Source organism: Anas platyrhynchos, chromosome 7 (assembly GCF_047663525.1).
Source record: "Anas platyrhynchos isolate ZD024472 breed Pekin duck chromosome 7, IASCAAS_PekinDuck_T2T, whole genome shotgun sequence".
NCBI lineage: Eukaryota > Metazoa > Chordata > Aves > Anseriformes > Anatidae > Anas > Anas platyrhynchos.
Window position 1 is genome coordinate 36,031,562 of NC_092593.1, and position 15,812 is coordinate 36,047,373.

Consider the following 15,812-nt stretch of genomic DNA (forward strand, 5'->3'; position numbering starts at 1 on the left):
AGACACAAGATGGGGCACTCCAGATGCTTGGCATCGTACCCGTCCTACAGCCCAGCCGGACCCACAACCTGCACTTGCTGCGGCAGGGGGAGGAGGGCTGGCACCCTGCGAGTGGGGCAGGAGCCCCTTGCCCCAGCAGTGGCCCCGCTGCACGCCCAGGGCAAGGCACTGGATGTGCATCGCTGCAGCCTCTCGCTCGGTGTAATTTCTGAAGTGCTGCATCATCCTTTTGTGTTTGACAAAGTCAAATGCTGGCGGGGGGGGGGAGCAGGCCAGCAGGGTTCTGCAAGGACAGCTCGTAGAGATTCATCTACCTTTGCCACGACACACAGCTCTGACACCTTCCCACGTGCTAAGTTTTATTTCTCAATTCCCTTTGCAGAGTCCCAGCTGTGAAGCTGTCTGTGCTGCTCTGGGGACAAGGGGGATGATTTGTTAAAAGCAGACACGTTACTGGTAAGTAGCACGCTGAGCTTCCCTCATGGGCACTGAGGAAGAAGCTAAATGTCTCCGTGCTGCAAGGAGTCACATGGAAACCTACAAGTTTGGGAGGTGAGGAGCCTGGTTCCCTTAGGGCAGAAATCACCCACTGCGTCCAACTGGGCAAGGCTACGCTGAGCTATCTTGAAAATTTTGATTATTTTAATGCTAAAACATCTTTATTTCTCTAAATAAAACTGCAGTTATGCTATTAGTGTCTCCCATCCTGTTCCCCCCTCCTTCTGTATTTTGTATGGCATGATAGGAAACTGCAGGCATCTTTTCAATGTTGTTTTATTTCCTTCAGCAGTGATTAGAAATGGACTTAGCTTGGCAGGAAACACTAAAGAAGGCTGTCAAAGAGACTGCTTGGCCCTCTCATGCAAGGTGAGTTCAGCATGGTGCAGCTCCCTCAATATTTTCTGTCTTTGTGTTACCACTGTGCATGGATGTGTAGTAAGGAACAGGTGAAACAACACCTCAACCTGAAATTCCAGGGACATGTTTTCAGGACCCTTTTAAAAACAACACACAGCGTGTATAGAATTGAAGTTAAATGAGGTGTTTAAAAGCTTATCGACTACACATCCACCCAAACTGAGCACAGCAAGCACTTGTTGATTTAGCTTGTCTGAAAAATATATTTCACTTACTGTAAAATTGGTCTTTAAAAAGAGAGTATCTGTTACGGCTTGTAATGCTGCTGCTTTAACTCCTGGTTAAGAGTGGAACAGAACAGGTGGCAGCACGCTAACTTCTGCCTTGAGCTGAGCACAGAAGCGTGTCCAGTGAGCAGCTACACCCAGAGGTTTTGGCCCGAGCCTTGAACCATCTATGCAGGGGTTCCTGAAACGCACCTGGCCATGGGTTAGAGCTTGGATGCTGACACAGATTCTTATCTGACAGTGTTGCCTGGAGCAGTTAGCGAGTGAAGCATTGTGCCAGCAGTAAAATGAACTCTTTTTCCCCACCAAAATGTGAGTTTTGAGCAAAAAGGCATGTTAAACTCCGGGTCATAACTTAACGCTCTGGAGATGAGTTAGGTGGGGAGGATTTAAACGGTGCTTTCTCCCCTATGTGCAAGCAACAGTTGTCAGGAAAACAGGAAAAGATTGAGGGCAATTTCACCTCCGACCATTTATGCGCCAACAATTATTAACTCACGTAGAGCAGGCAAACTATAAATCACACCACACCGACTTGGTAAGGACTGCACTCTATAAATAATGAAACGAGCAGCAGTCTAGAATTGAAACTGGGGTCAATAACTTTGCATTAAGCCTAACTAGTAATCAATTTGAAGCAATTTAGTTGTCTTGCATGTCTTGCACTCCGGCAGTTTTCCAGCCCACCCCTTTCTCTGCACAGGACAGTCACACCAACATTTGAGTGAGCACAAATGAAAAGGCAGAGGTGAGAAGGTGGGAACAGAGGTCAATCCTCAAGAGGAAGATGCTGGCCTTTCTTTTTGCCTGTTTTAGGAGATGTCTGTCCTCCTTCTATCCTCATTAGCTCCATCTTTCTGATAGATGCTAACTCATCTGTTGTCCCTTAAAAAGGGGGAAGGAAATCTCCAAGTTGTAGGAGCAAAATGTCTTAACATGATAAAATGTGAACTAAAACCGGTGAACTAAAACTCCTCTGAAAAGCGCACAAAAATGATAACACAGAAGAGAACTTAGCTCCAACCTTGGATTAAAAAATCCAAATTCAGGTGGTCGTTAGATAAAATGTCGAGATGAAACTGACAAAAATACATGGGTATATCAACTGTGGCATAGAGCGTCTGAACAGTATTCAAAATACAGTAGGAGAAGCTGAGGTTTAAGTCTGTAATATTTGTAGTTCTGGCTAAGACTAAGGAGGTCAAGAGATCTAACCTGAAACTTGTCACCAGCAGTGTAGTGAGAAGGGCAGGCTGGGTACCACGTGTGAAGCTTGTGAATGGAAGCTTTGACTGGATAAAGATTGCAGCTTTCAGGTATTAGCAGTGCTGTTGGTGATTCTGTACAATAGTAGATCATTTGAGATACGTATTTGTCCAGATAGGCAAGTGGAAATTATTTTGTTAATGTTTTATTAATGATAAATATTGAAATTAGATGTGTGCAAGAAAACACTATTAAAATGTTTTGAATTATTCAGAAGTCTGAATTGCATTCAGACATCTCCTTGGCCTCTGGTCTGTAAGCACTGTAAGTTTCATTAATACATGGAGTTGAAAAACAGCTATGAGCCTCACTTTTTTTTTTTTTTTCTATAAACTCCTCAGGGATGTATATGGTTTCTTGTGCAGTGAAGAGAATCCTTCTTTTTGTTCATTTAACAGCAAGTTCTTAAAATAAAAATCTGCCCAGTAGTTTAGCTCTCCTCTGTGTTGAGTGGAACTACCAACGCTAGCAGCAGGGTCTGGCGCGTGCTGCATCGTGGCAGTATGGACAACAGAAAATTATAGAATTTTATCAGAATGAGTTACAGATGTTTTTCTAAAATGCTGAGTTGTTCTGAGCAGATGATACAAAAATGTTTGTACCTACCTCGTGGCTTCAGGAGCCCTTCAGGTCTGAGTTCCTGCCAGGAATGCCACCCACCGCTTCCGAGCGCTGGGCTCCAGTTTCACCGACTCCTTCCTGAAGAGGCAGGGATGTGCTCAGGAGCTAGCAGGAGGAGGAGCGAAGCTTGTCGCCAGGAACCTGCCTCTCACCAGTCAGCGGCTGGGCTGGGGAAGCCCTGTCCTACCTGTGAGGACTGCCTGCCTGCCTGCAGTCTGATTTCCTTGCAAAGATGTGCCTGCGATCAGCTTACCGGCTTGGAGCCCCTGCTTCCCCCAGGAAATTAAACAAATAAACAAGGCTTCGCATCTTTGCCATAATTATGTTTTCAAAGGCTATTTACAAAAAATGTTTAACTTTGGCTGACCTTAGCACAACGTCATCGTGTGAAGCTGTAGGGAACAGTTGGTCTCTGTGCAGCACAGTCTTTATTTTGGCTGGCAGTCTCTTAACTCTGGGTCCACTCATGCCAAGCACAGTCAGGCGCAGCACAAATTCTGCTTTGCCTGCATACAGAAAGTAGCCTGAGCACCAGCTCTGCAGGCTGGTAAACAGAAAACGTGGAGCAGAACTGGGGAGGAAACAGTTCTGAGTCTTGATGAGTTTGACAACATGACCCTCTCATGTGTTGAGAAAGGGGAAAAAAGTAGAAACTTCTATTAGCAAGTTCTTGTGGAGCACATCTGGAGGTCAGGTGCCTTGCAGAGCGCTTGTTCTCGAAGCTGAGCAAGTCTCCCTGCATTTTAAGTAACCTTAAGTAATTTTAAGTAATTGTTAGGTGGTTGTTGCGTGATGCTTTTGTCAGTGGGGGGGTAGGGGTTGTTTGTTTTCACTTTGAACAGCATCAGTCTCTGGAGTTAAATGGGATTTGTTTACTGATCGAGGAAAATAGCTCTGTGTAACCTGTTTGGAAGAAACTTATTTTTCCCTCGGGCTTTGCATTTGTATTGCATACAGACCATTATATATGGTTTACTAGTTCATACCACATACTGGGAATTGCACTCAAGGGCAGCTTGAATTCAAGCCAGACTTTGCCTAATAATTGTAGTAGATGGATGTTACCGATAAGCAAAATGTTTTACGCGTGCCATGCGCAGTTGGTTCTATGAGCTTCTGTAGCAAATCCAGCTCTCCTCTGAGCTCACTGAGAATGGCAAGCTGTGTATTTCATTTATATGAAACACTGTTTTGACAGATTTCTCCAGAAGTAAAGAAGCACTACAGGGGACGTTCTGTCCCTTTGGAAGAGCTGCAGCCGCTGGCGAGAAGCAGCAACGCTGTGCAGCGACCGAGGAAACCATTTCCAGGTTACCCAAACATGCCGTTGAACTGAATTTTGCAGCTGCATCTTCAAATGTACCATGGGATGCATCAAATCCAAGGATGCCTTTCCGGGTTCAAACACCATCCTGGTTGAAGGGCGCAGGGAAGGTAACGAGGGATGCACTGGGGAGAAATCATCGCTGATCGCAGTGATGGTGGACGAGAAGGGGCCATCGAGCACCATAGTGCTGGACTATGCACACCGCCTCTCCCACGAGATTCTCGATCAGGCGGTGAAGCAGTGGGCAGTGAGGGAGAGCAAATACAGCGACATTCCCTTCATCGAGAGCGACGTGCCCTGAGCCTTTGCGCACAGTGCTGTGCTGTCTGCTGAGCAGTTCCACCCGGTACGAGTGCAAATGAAGTAAAATCAGCCCTGACTTGAGCATAGTGCCACTAGCTGAAGGCGTTTGCAAGGAAAGGCTGGAAAAAAATGCCTTTTAATCTATATTGCTAAGAAATTACTTGGATTACACTAAAATCTGTTAATCGAGTGTTGTTTGTTATCAGCCGTAAATTGAGTGTAGTCTGTCTTCATGTTGAGTGTGACCTGAAATAAGTCTTAAAAAAAAGAGGAGGAAAATAATGCAGCTGCCTTGCAACTGAACAAGCACTGCCACCGAGGCCCCAGAGATGCTTAAGAACAAAGCCCGGGTTATTTTTATGTACTGCACAAAAAACCGCACGGCCTGTTGGTAGGTGAAAGTAAGGACTGTATGCTTGGCAAATCTGTCTGTGTTCTGCTGAAGTGAAACCAGGTTCTTCTATGTAGCAAAGGTAACTGCTGTCCTAAGTTTTACTTTTGATTCTTTGACCAGAATAAGCCTGTAAGCCACAAAATAACGAAGGTGACAAGAAGCATTTTATGAAACCAAATAGTATTCAGGGAACCATATGGATTATGATACTTCTCAACTTCCATTCTGAATAGAACCAGTGAGAAACATTACAATATTGATAAACAGTGCATTATAATTAAGGTAACAGATGCTCTGGCTTCTGTACATGCATGAAGTCTATTCTCTAGAATCCCGCAGCAAGACAGTTTCACATCTGATCACTGTGTTCAAACCAAAGCTGTTTACTTTTTTTGTTGTTGTTGTTGTTACAATGCTGGGGTTTTGTTTTGCTTTGTTTGTTTGTATTGTTTGTTGTGTTTTGTTTTGTTTTGTTGTGGGTTTTTGGTGTAGCGATGTTTTAGGAGCATTCATTTCATGGGATGATGGTGGCATTGCACTGAAATTTCACTCCAGTGTGACGCCCTGGGGACAGGATGAGTTCCTTCAGCTCCTGCAGCCTCATCACGTGCCCAGTGATAAAACCATTCGATGATGCAAATACAAACTACAGGAACCTCGAGCCTGAGCAGAGCACTGAGCTAGTGAATAAGCCTTAGGCCCAACGCTAAAGGGCTACCACATTCTTGAGCGATTTTATGGAGCTTGAGTCCTCACGCTGCGCCCTGCTTCTCCAGGACTTGAAGCCTGACCTACTGCACTCCTAACTGGGGTTTCGTGTACTGAGGAGGAGGTAAATTAGTCATTTAAACCTCCAGTGTTGCTGACATTTTATACAAAGCACATGCCTCGTAAGAAGCTTGCTTTTTTTTAGCACCTGTTTGCTCCTTTTTCTGTTACAGCCAATTTCACAGACGTCGATTTTTCCTAGATCAAAGTGCTTTCCATTTTATGTTGTCATTTTATAAGAAAAAAATGCTTTCCATACTGGCAAAAACTGTTACTATTTTTAAAAGGTACACATAGTTCTAGTAACTGGTACAAAGTATGATTTTCAGGCAATGGTAAGCGAGCAGAAAGAGGTCTGTTTCAATGGTTATTTTTAGCTTATTCTCACACATGACCTGAGAGGGAATGCGGCTCTTTTCCAAACTTTGTGACACAAACTTAATTACTTGAAATTCATTTAGTGAGGAAGTGGTTGTAGCAGGAGTAAGTGGCAAAAAATACTTTGTAACACAGCACAAGACTGCCATTAATTCACACTGACCAGACTAGACCCTGCTCGTGATGCTGTTCTCAGGCTTTTGCTGAAAAAGGGAAAGAATCTGCTTATGTTGTGAAGTCGTCTTCTTTGAAGTCGTATGTGAAGTGGCCGAGGGCAGTATGGCTCATTGAAATTCTCCTGCTAGCAGCGGTGTTCCTTTAAGCTCTAAAGCATGTAAAATGTTGAATTGTAACTTATGTTTGCCATATCTAAAAAAGCTCCAAGCTAGATGCAAGAGCAAATTAAAAAGCAAAAACAAAACAGAGATTCGATCAGTATGTGTTAATTTGATGCCGCTTAAACAGAGTATTAATGTTCTTATCTAGCTAAAAGAAAGCTTTATTACAAAGAAGCTAACCTTTCTGCAACATTAGTGTTAACTCAAGAGCTAATGCTGCTGAAGTCAGTAATTAAAGAAAAAATAAAAGGCCCCAACTCCCTAGAGGCTGCTTGGCAGCTAGGTGGATATAGATGAGCATCAGGAAAATTTACTCACCTAAATGCACTCACAAGATTTAGGCACGATCTGCCTTGCCCTGTGCACAGGTGCCCCAGTGGCTGCCACGGGGAGCTGGATGCTGCAGCGCCCGGAGCCCTTGCTTTGGGGGTAGCCGTAGCAGGCAGCACTTCTCTGCAGCTCCTCTGCTGCAAGGCTGCGGCTGCAGGGCCCAACAGCAGGCAGAAACAGAAGGTGAAGTAGCCCACAGGTAAGCTGGAGCATCCATGCTGATAAATACTCAACGTGTCCCCAGAGGAGGAGTTACCTTCTTTGTGTCCTGAAGCACGTGTGACCGTGAGCTTCCACAAAGCTCCTCTTCCCTCACGGGTGCTTGGAGACTGCAGCAGCTCCAGCAGGGCCCGGAGTGCCCCAGTCCTGCTGGCTGGTGCTCACAGCACCTGGAGAACAAAGCAGCTTACAGGAAACAGGGGGGCAGCTTCTCACCAGGAAAAGAAATCTGCATGAAACTGTCCTTAGTAAATAATGCCATTAGCCCCAGCAAAAATAAATAACTAGATCCGTTCAATGCTACAGCTGGGAGAGCCTGAAGGAGATTTATTCCTGGAAATCTGTGGTATACTTAGAAGATGCAATAGTGATACACAGTAATAATGAAAATAAAGGTTTCTATACCCAAATAAAATTCCATCTATCTACTTATCATTAGATTACTCTCTGGTCTTGTAAAGCCACTTTCTGTGCTAAGTTGCCACCGATTCTTCGATTTGATTTTGTGTATTAAAGGCATTCCAGTATGGGACTGGCATACTTGGAAAAAACCACGTACTTCTATTTAGGAGTTAAAATACATTTGCTTTCTGTTTTCTCCATGGAGCACAAGCATAGTCTGCGTGGGTACTACGTGACTGACTCGGTATCCTAATAATGGTTTAAAACGCGTTAACTGCAGCACAACTTTGTAAAATTGACATTTCTGTAGTACAGCACTCCCAAATAAAACATACTGCACTATATTTTTACAATATCTTTTGTGGAAAATATTTTCTTGTGGACCAAATAAAATTAAAGTGACCATTCTGCTTGTAGGACTTTTATTTGATAAAAATGCACAGATTGGACAGGGTTTTGTTCCCATGAGCTTGGGATAATTCCCCTTCACAAAAATTCTGGAAGCAAATGAACATGCAAGTCGATGTTTATTCATTCAGCAGTATGCTTTTGCTGAAGCATTTTAGGTCCTTTCCAAGCACAGAAGGCACGATCTGTGTGATCCTGGGGATTGCTCTGTTTCCTGTTATTTAGAGTAGCTGGTGATTGCCGGTTTTGTACAAGAATATTGGAATGAACCAATTGTGTTTAAATAAATTAACCATAGCCATTGTTTAAGAATGTAAAATGTTAAAAAATAAAAAGAAGGGGGAGGTTTACATTCCTTACAGCACCCATGAGGTAGAAATTCAAGTCATACTTTCAGAAGTTATCCTAAAGGTTTTAACAAAGCCTCTCAACTACTTTTGAAAATAAATTGAGGGACTATCTCATAGCAAATACATACAAGGTAACATTAAATGGCAGCTGAACTTTTACCAATTTTATTTTAATCTAGTGACAGTGCCAAGTGCCATTTCTTTTCTTGATTTTGCTCACCTCAATCTAGAAGGTCACCCTGATGCTTGAATTCCCTGAAGTTTGTTTCCAGGCAGCAGCTTCTGGGCAGGAAGGAGCCCAAATCCAGCGCTAAACCATTACTGTTGGAATCAAAACCTGCCCAATGTCGAGAACTCCACCGTGGCTCTGTCTTTTTTAATTCCCCACTGCTGATACCTGGCTGTGTTGAACCAAAGTCTTCTTCCTTTAATGTCAGTGGTTCATCTTTCCTAGGTCTTCAGAGCCAAAACTGTGTATCTGTGACCTGTCTATTACTAGAAACAAGCTGCAAGAGATACTGACTTGATTAGCCACAAAAAAAAAGCGTGCAGCCTTAACACTGAACAAAGATCTGTAGCTGTGTTGCATACATAATAGAATTATTTTTTTTTAATCCAAAAAAGATCATAATTGTATCAAGGGGCTCTGGTTATGTCATAACTGTCAGTGTTGTTAGCATCACACCCCAGCAACCTTTAGTGAACACACAGTGAGGGTTTTTTTGCTGACAGTTTAGATGTTGATGCCCACAAGCACACTTGCTAGGCTATGTTGTATTAAAGACCTACAGGACTTGTGTAGCAGCAGATGCTTTGTTTTCCACCACTCTGCATCATCAGTTCCTACTGCTTTTCACCAGTTTTCCACCCAGCAGACAGGGGCACTTCCAGTTGAGGATGTTTATGGGTATAAATGGAAGTGAACCCAGACTGGTTGATCCAGCTCAGCTCCAGCCGCCTGCAGAATGAGGGCTGAGCTCGAATTTGCAGCAGCAGCAAATGTTCCCCCTGGCACTCAGACAAGTTCTGAGACAGCTACTGCTTTGCCTGTGAGACCAGGACAGGCTCTAGCAACGCTCAAAATCATAAAAAACCTCATTATGCAGTTCAATCAATGGCATTAAAAAATAAAATAAAACAGTTTGACAAGCAAACAGAAACGTGCTCTAGCCTCTGGCAATATTATGGCGTTGGAAACAATGTCTGTGTCACGTGGCAAGACTGAATCCCGACCAAATGTTAAATCAATAGAACAATTTCTTGCTCTCAGACTTATGCTATGTCAGTCTGTAAGCGTATTTTAGTTTTGCTCTATAGAGAAGAACCTGAGGCACAATCCTGGTTAACAGCTCCCTGGCAGAGCCAAGAACACCGAGGTCTCCTTACTCCTTGCTTATTAGGTCATCCCTTCCCCACGCTGTCTCCCTGCACGGTTCCTCCTAACAGCTGATGCAAAAAAAAATAAAATGTTAATCACTGTCTAACAGCAGTAAGAAGAGCAATTTGCCTTGAAGTCATTTTTCCCCTTATTAATAAGAAAGATGATTATTTTGTCGTTACAGTAGCTTAAGAGAAGAGAATGTACCTGATCACAAAAAAAGCAGACTTACAAATCTCCAGCTAGCTAGAAGGCTTGTCAAGCTTCACCACACTGCTATTCATTTTCATATCACAAAATTAAGCACTTGTGTAAGATGTCAATGGGCTCGATCATTACAACTCGAGATCATTGTTTCCCAGAGGCTTAAAACAATTGTCCACAAATTCATCGCTGACTTCTTCTAAAGCAGCTGGCTTCCATCTGGGGGATTGGTCTTTGTCAATCAGCACTGTCAGGTGGGCATAAAAACACAGAAATGGCTTGTGAGTGCTTGCTAATTAAGATGGCTTCAGATTGCATTGAGGTAGGCAACTACAGTGAATACATGGGGGGAGAAAAATGGGTCTGCTCCAGAGAGGACAGGAGTTGTAGCGTGTGGGCTTCTGCTCTCATCACCTGGGCACAGCCCTGGGGGCTGCCGGGTGGCAGGAGGAATGCTGGATGGCTCCGGAAGAACCCAGCCCTGGTAAAGGTTTCTGGCCCTTTCCAAACCTTCAAAAGGCTTTTTTTGGTACCCAGGCTTTTAATGACTAGCCCTGAAGTTAGTGCTTTCTGCCAGACCTGCTACCCTCAGCTGTCTTCTGTTCTTTCACGTGGAACTGGTAACAGCATGCACGATGCTCCTTTTGGACAAGGGCTATTTATTACAGCTCTGTGCAAAACCTGACCCTTCGTAGGGAACAGCAGAGGGCCTTAAATTCCTAGGGCTAATTTAAACACATTACATAAACGAATCATTGAAATAATTAATGAGGAAGCAGCTCAGCAGAGTATCTTTGGGACAATCAGGAGTATTTACTTGTAAATACTGACAGCTGCTGCAGACCTGTGGATTTAATCGTGAAGATTTGTATCATCTCAGTAGCCATACTTTACACCGTGTCCTGGGAAGGGCACAACTGAAAATAAAAATCACCAGTGAATGACCTTAATGTAAAAGGTTACTGAGACAATACGAATTCTCAGAAAGCATTCCTGGTATCACAGGAACGTTGAAGGCAGCAAGATGAACAGCTGCACTAGCAAACAATAGCAAGACAGAAAAGTTGATTTGTGTGTAAAAAAGAACAATGTGAACAGAATTTGAGCAGGTCCTTCAGGGCTTCTTTCTGGCATCAGGACAACCCATAATGGTACTATTCAAAATCTGAGCTCATTTAGAAATATTTTTATAATTTCAAAAAGAACAGCTAGAGTACCTGTGGCTCCCTAGGATGCATGAGCCACCCAAATCTTCTTCTCAACACACGTTGCCCTCAGATGGGTGCTATCAGCTTCTGCTATGGAGAGGCACCTGTGTCCTAGCAGACCTCCTGACCAACACAGCCCACCCCACGTAAGGGACGACGGGCAGGAAGCACCTTGTGAGGTTCTCTGCTGACAAAGAAGTCAGGATAGGATGGTGCTAGAAGCTCACAGATAGGTGAGTTTCACAGAGACTAGCTATTTGGAAGAATAACGCCTGATTTTTGGTATGTTGTGTCCTTCTAAGCAGGCTTTGTTCCTGGTAACTGAACTAGAAACGCTGAGGATAAGAAGTGTGCAGAGGAGTTAGATTTGAAGTTCAGTAGAAGAAATGTTCACCTAAAGATTTTGTCTTATCAAAAGACATATTATGGCAGCTTATGACCTTAAAAAAAGACTTTAAAATGTCTGAAGTAAAATGTGTTTTTTTTTCTCTATCAAACAATGCTTGGTGAATGCTTGGAAAACAAGTACCATTGAAATGACAATTGCTATATTTCTATGACAATTACTAATATTTCTATAGCTGAAGACATACAAACATCTCTTTTTTTTACCTTGTAAGAGAAAAGAGTAGTTCTGAATTGGAGCCCTGAATCCATTTATCCTGAAGTATAGGACTAAGGCCTCCTTAGGTACAAATAAACACCAACTTTGCATAGAAATGCACCATATAGATATATAAGAATCTAGGTGGGTAATTCCTTAAAGCAATGTTATATTAAAAAGTGACTTTATAACTGAGTAATTTGACTGGGTAAGCTCTTTTATACTTTTTTTTGTATGTGGTGATATGAAGCTACTGACTGGTTAGGGTCAAAATATATAATCATCCCAATCAACTATGTTTATTCCATTAGAATAGTACTTATCTAATTATTTTCTTCAACTTTAGTTGATGCTCACAGTCTCACAGAATCACAACTGCTACCTACAGAAGACAGTGCTGACTGGAGACACTTTAAACTAGTGGGAGGGGAGTCCATCTGCATGCTACTACAGCTTCATCTCAGTCTGAAATGCAGTAGTGGTTGCTGATAATTCTTTATTATGTGGCAGCACTGGGCGATCAAGTTGAACTGTCTGTTTGGATCAGCCAGTCTGACCCTGGTGGTCAAACTGGATGATCATAATGGCATCTCCCGTGAAATGTTTAGTTTTATCAAAATTCGAGTATTTATTTCCTAACAGTATTGCTAAAACATTCCCTTACTGCAATAATTTGTACGTATTTTGTGTTTCTCCAGCTTGATCTCAGTACAAGAATGGAACAGAAATTCTGGATACTTCTAAGGTAGGCTGAGGAAAGTTCATTATGATAAAAGTTACTGAGCACAGGCATTGTGTTATGGGTTTGTTCTCGTAGTGTTCTTTGTTTAAAAAAAAATGGTAGAAGTGTCTTTAATAGACTTTAATTTGTGTTGTATTGCTTATATTAATTCGGCACAATCAAAACACTGATGTTTCTAAGCACCTGGAATGCTGCTGGTTGCAATGCAATCTGTGTACCTACTGCCTGCAGGGGGCTTGGTGTCCAGGATGAGCTGGCATCTGCCTGCTGCTAGCACAGCAGGAGAGAGGGCAGAAGCAATGCACCACTGCGGCACGCAGAAATGTAGCTCTGCAAGATCAGCAGCATGGAGAAGGCCCTTACAATTCCATTTCAAGTGCAAATTCCTGCACAAATAGGAGTATAGCTTAAGAGATTTTTGTCCCTGCTGACTGCTGAGGCTGTAGTCTACCTGGATGTGTTCGAGCCCTGGCTCTAAAAATGCCCCCCCTGCTCTTGCAGTACGTGTTCAAAGCTCTTGGCAGTTACCTAGAGCAGCATGTTTCTTAAATCAGGTAATTTTCTATGAATCAAGGGGAAATGGACACTTAAGTGTTCAGAGACCACAGTTACCATTATATGGGAAGATCCAATGCCCCGTGGATCAATTATGATCTGAGCATTTAATGGTTATGGGGTTTTGACTTTCCTTTACTAGCTCCTACCACAAGAATCATAAATGGGGAAGCCTGCTTGCAGCAGGTTTTCAATCTGGCTGAAAGAAAATGGCTCAAAGAGAAACAAAACTTTGACCTCAGATCAGAGTAGGTTTAAAAACCTTAGTATTAGCTTTTAATACATATGCTAGGAAAGTATTTTGTTTAAAATTATGGTTTGAAGTAGATAAAAGCTGTTATTAAAACCTGACCTGTGGCCATGCTGCTGAAAGACGATATTCAAAAATTAATATCTGATAATTGTATTTTAACTTTACTTTGTGGTAGAAAGGGTCAACAGCTGGCTCTTAAATGCTTGGAATTTAAAAAAAAAAAAAAAAAAGCAACAGATTTTAAGAAGACAAACCTGACAACAAGATTTGTGCAATATGCACAGAGCAGAAGGGTTTCAAGTGCTTGTTCTAAGCAGCCTCCTCAGTGCAGATGGATCTTTGTTTTCCTTTCCCTTTCTTGACATAGTTAAGCCTTTGCTACGTCATCCTACTTAAAAGAGAAGATACCCAACTGCTGTTCTTGCAGCCGCTTTCTTTACAAGCAGTTTGTGTGATTTACTGGCCACACTGTGTGAAGTCATTTGCTTTTGTCCTCTGCCTGGTCCCCAGGTGGTTCAGTGACACTGTGCATTACAAATTAGGAGGTGGTTTGATGCTCATCTGACTCCCAGCCTTTGAGGTTTGCCACTTCCCAAATAACATATTTCAGCAGTTGTGAAAGCTTTTATCTGGTGCTTTAGAATATTCCCAGCATATATTTTCTCTTTAAGATAACTTTGTCCCCAGTACCAGCACAATAAAAACCATGCACTTTTCAACGTGTGTGGTAAACTCCTTGAAGGAGTGTCTAAGAAGTGCTGAAGTCTAATAAAAGTAAGAAGCTTTTTCCATGAGGTATAAACAGCCTGTGAATCTCTCATCTCTAGGCCATCTTTAATACAGTATTACTAACAGTAAATACTCAAACCAACATCCACTACTCGAGTGGATTTTAAGCTACTTTATAAAGACAGATATAAAGAGTAAGGAGGAGGTGATAATACATACTTGAGTATGTAATTGTGTGTGAATTAAAAGACAAGTTCCCCTTCCTCCCATCTCCAAACTGTTATTCATCCAAGTGTCTCATACTGTGAGCTCCTTGGAAAAGAAAATGTCTCTGTTTTTCTTTCACCTTGCGCTGAACAGTACATAAATAGTTAGTGCAGTTTCTAACAGATGTGCCATTGGCTTTGACAAACTGCATTGTGAATCAGCAGCAGAGTCAAGGACAGAATCTACGTCTGTCCCCTAGATGAACTTGCTCAAGTGCTGCTCTACCTTCACCTCCACCTGTCTGCTACCAATGCCATAAAATGTATGTAAACAGCAAGTTTACATACATCGTTTTATTATAGTGAGACATCTTCATAGGGAGGGATTTTTGGCACAGGAAAAAGTAGTCTCTGTTCTACCAGTTTTCTATGCAAGTACTTGTTCTTGACTTGGAGTCTTGTTTTTTTTTTAAACCATCTTAAAGCTGGCTGAGCCAGCTGTGTGGCAGTGCTACATCTTGGCACGCAAACGATCAGCATAGCTACTCGGTACTGGCAGCATTAAACACATTTTGAACTTTCCAGTGAACCACTGAAACCTTTACAGTGCTGTGTTACCAGGTACATAACAATCTCTGGGAGGGTGACACTACACAAAGGAAACGATGTGGCTGTTACGGTCTGAAGCACAGGATGCTTTTTGGCAGATAAAAGCTGAAACTACAGCTAACTGAGAAATGTCCTCTGGGCTGTTGCTGCACGCAGTTTTATCTCCAGAGAAATAACACAACAGTTGCATGAAGTTGCATGTTATTGAGTAACCTTTCTGGTGTGTTCTTACCTGCTCGAACCCCTTCATAGAAGTCATGGCCTCTCTGAAAGACAAAGAAATAAGCTATTACAAATAAATTCTATTTATCCCAGAAAGGCAAGTACTCAGGATCCTGTTAAATCCCACTTGCATTGTTCTCACCTAGTCCTACTTTCTCATCCTTTATTAAAGAGTTGCATATGTTCTTGCTTAAATTCAGACACAACTCTTAAAATCAGCCTCTCGCTCTGCAGTTAATCAGCCAACTTTCATGCAGTGCAAGCCCTCTCTGCATTACATCTCATGGATTTTCCTAAGGAGTTCTCTATGATGAGGGGTAAGGTGTATAGAACAGGATGGGAAATTCTTCAGAGAGAGGCCCCAACTTCATGAGTTTTGTACGTATTTTGCATACTTGGAACACTTTGCTGTTAAAAAGAATCCTGTTAAAAAGAATCCAGTTATTTTTGATAAAGGCTAAACTTAAATCCTTAAAGGTGCTTCACTAGTAATGGAGTAGCAATTGTGTTTTCAGGAAAAAATATGGTAAAGATGCTATTCAGGCTCTACAATGTATCAGAATGAGATACACCACATTCTCACATGCATTTTTATTTAAAGCATTTACTTTAACTATAATCGTTTAAAATAAGATCTTGATAGATCTGATTAAATAAAATGTGACAAAACTAGTAAGGATTCCACTGGGAAGCTGAGATTTGTTCAGATAATCTAGTTAGCAACTCTGTTTTGCTGCAAGGATCACTTTATCACGTGTGTTCTCAGCCCTTACTACAGACAGTACTAAAGTCTCTTGCTTTCTTCAACAAATTTACCACTATCCTAAAGGCAGTGATATACAAGTGGTCCTAT

The 15,812-nt window shown here is 42.2% G+C and overlaps 2 protein-coding genes and 1 long non-coding RNA gene across 29 annotated transcripts in view; 2 read left to right on the plus strand and 1 right to left on the minus strand.

Moving 5' to 3' along the window:
- The window catches only part of LOC101801054 (uncharacterized), a 31,565-nt gene extending 27,170 nt beyond the window's left edge, over window positions 1-4,395 (plus strand). For 13 of the 25 annotated variants that reach the window (XR_011810476.1, XR_011810477.1, XR_011810482.1 and 10 more), the window contains 2 exons: window positions 383-867; window positions 4,231-4,395. The gene's annotated coding sequence lies outside the window, so the exon portion shown is untranslated. The other 12 variants (XR_011810490.1, XR_011810489.1, XR_011810487.1 and 9 more) reach the window with 9 other exon arrangements.
- Window positions 4,396-7,382: 2,987 nt separating this feature from the next.
- HIBCH (3-hydroxyisobutyryl-CoA hydrolase) overlaps window positions 7,383-15,812 on the minus strand; it is a 42,040-nt gene continuing 33,610 nt past the window's right edge. For all 3 annotated transcript variants that reach the window (XM_038182046.2, XM_038182047.2, XM_072040511.1), the window contains 2 exons: window positions 14,970-15,003; window positions 7,383-10,078 (listed from right to left, as the gene is read on the minus strand). In XM_038182046.2, the coding sequence (XP_038037974.2) occupies window positions 9,963-10,078; window positions 14,970-15,003 (150 nt within the window). In that variant the 3' untranslated portion in view covers window positions 7,383-9,962. The remainder of the gene's footprint in view (window positions 10,079-14,969; window positions 15,004-15,812) is intronic.
- Window positions 11,075-14,334, plus strand: LOC110351296 (uncharacterized). Its single transcript, XR_003498251.3, has 3 exons — window positions 11,075-11,272; window positions 12,342-12,388; window positions 12,617-14,334. It is a non-coding gene; the product is annotated as an uncharacterized lncRNA (long non-coding RNA).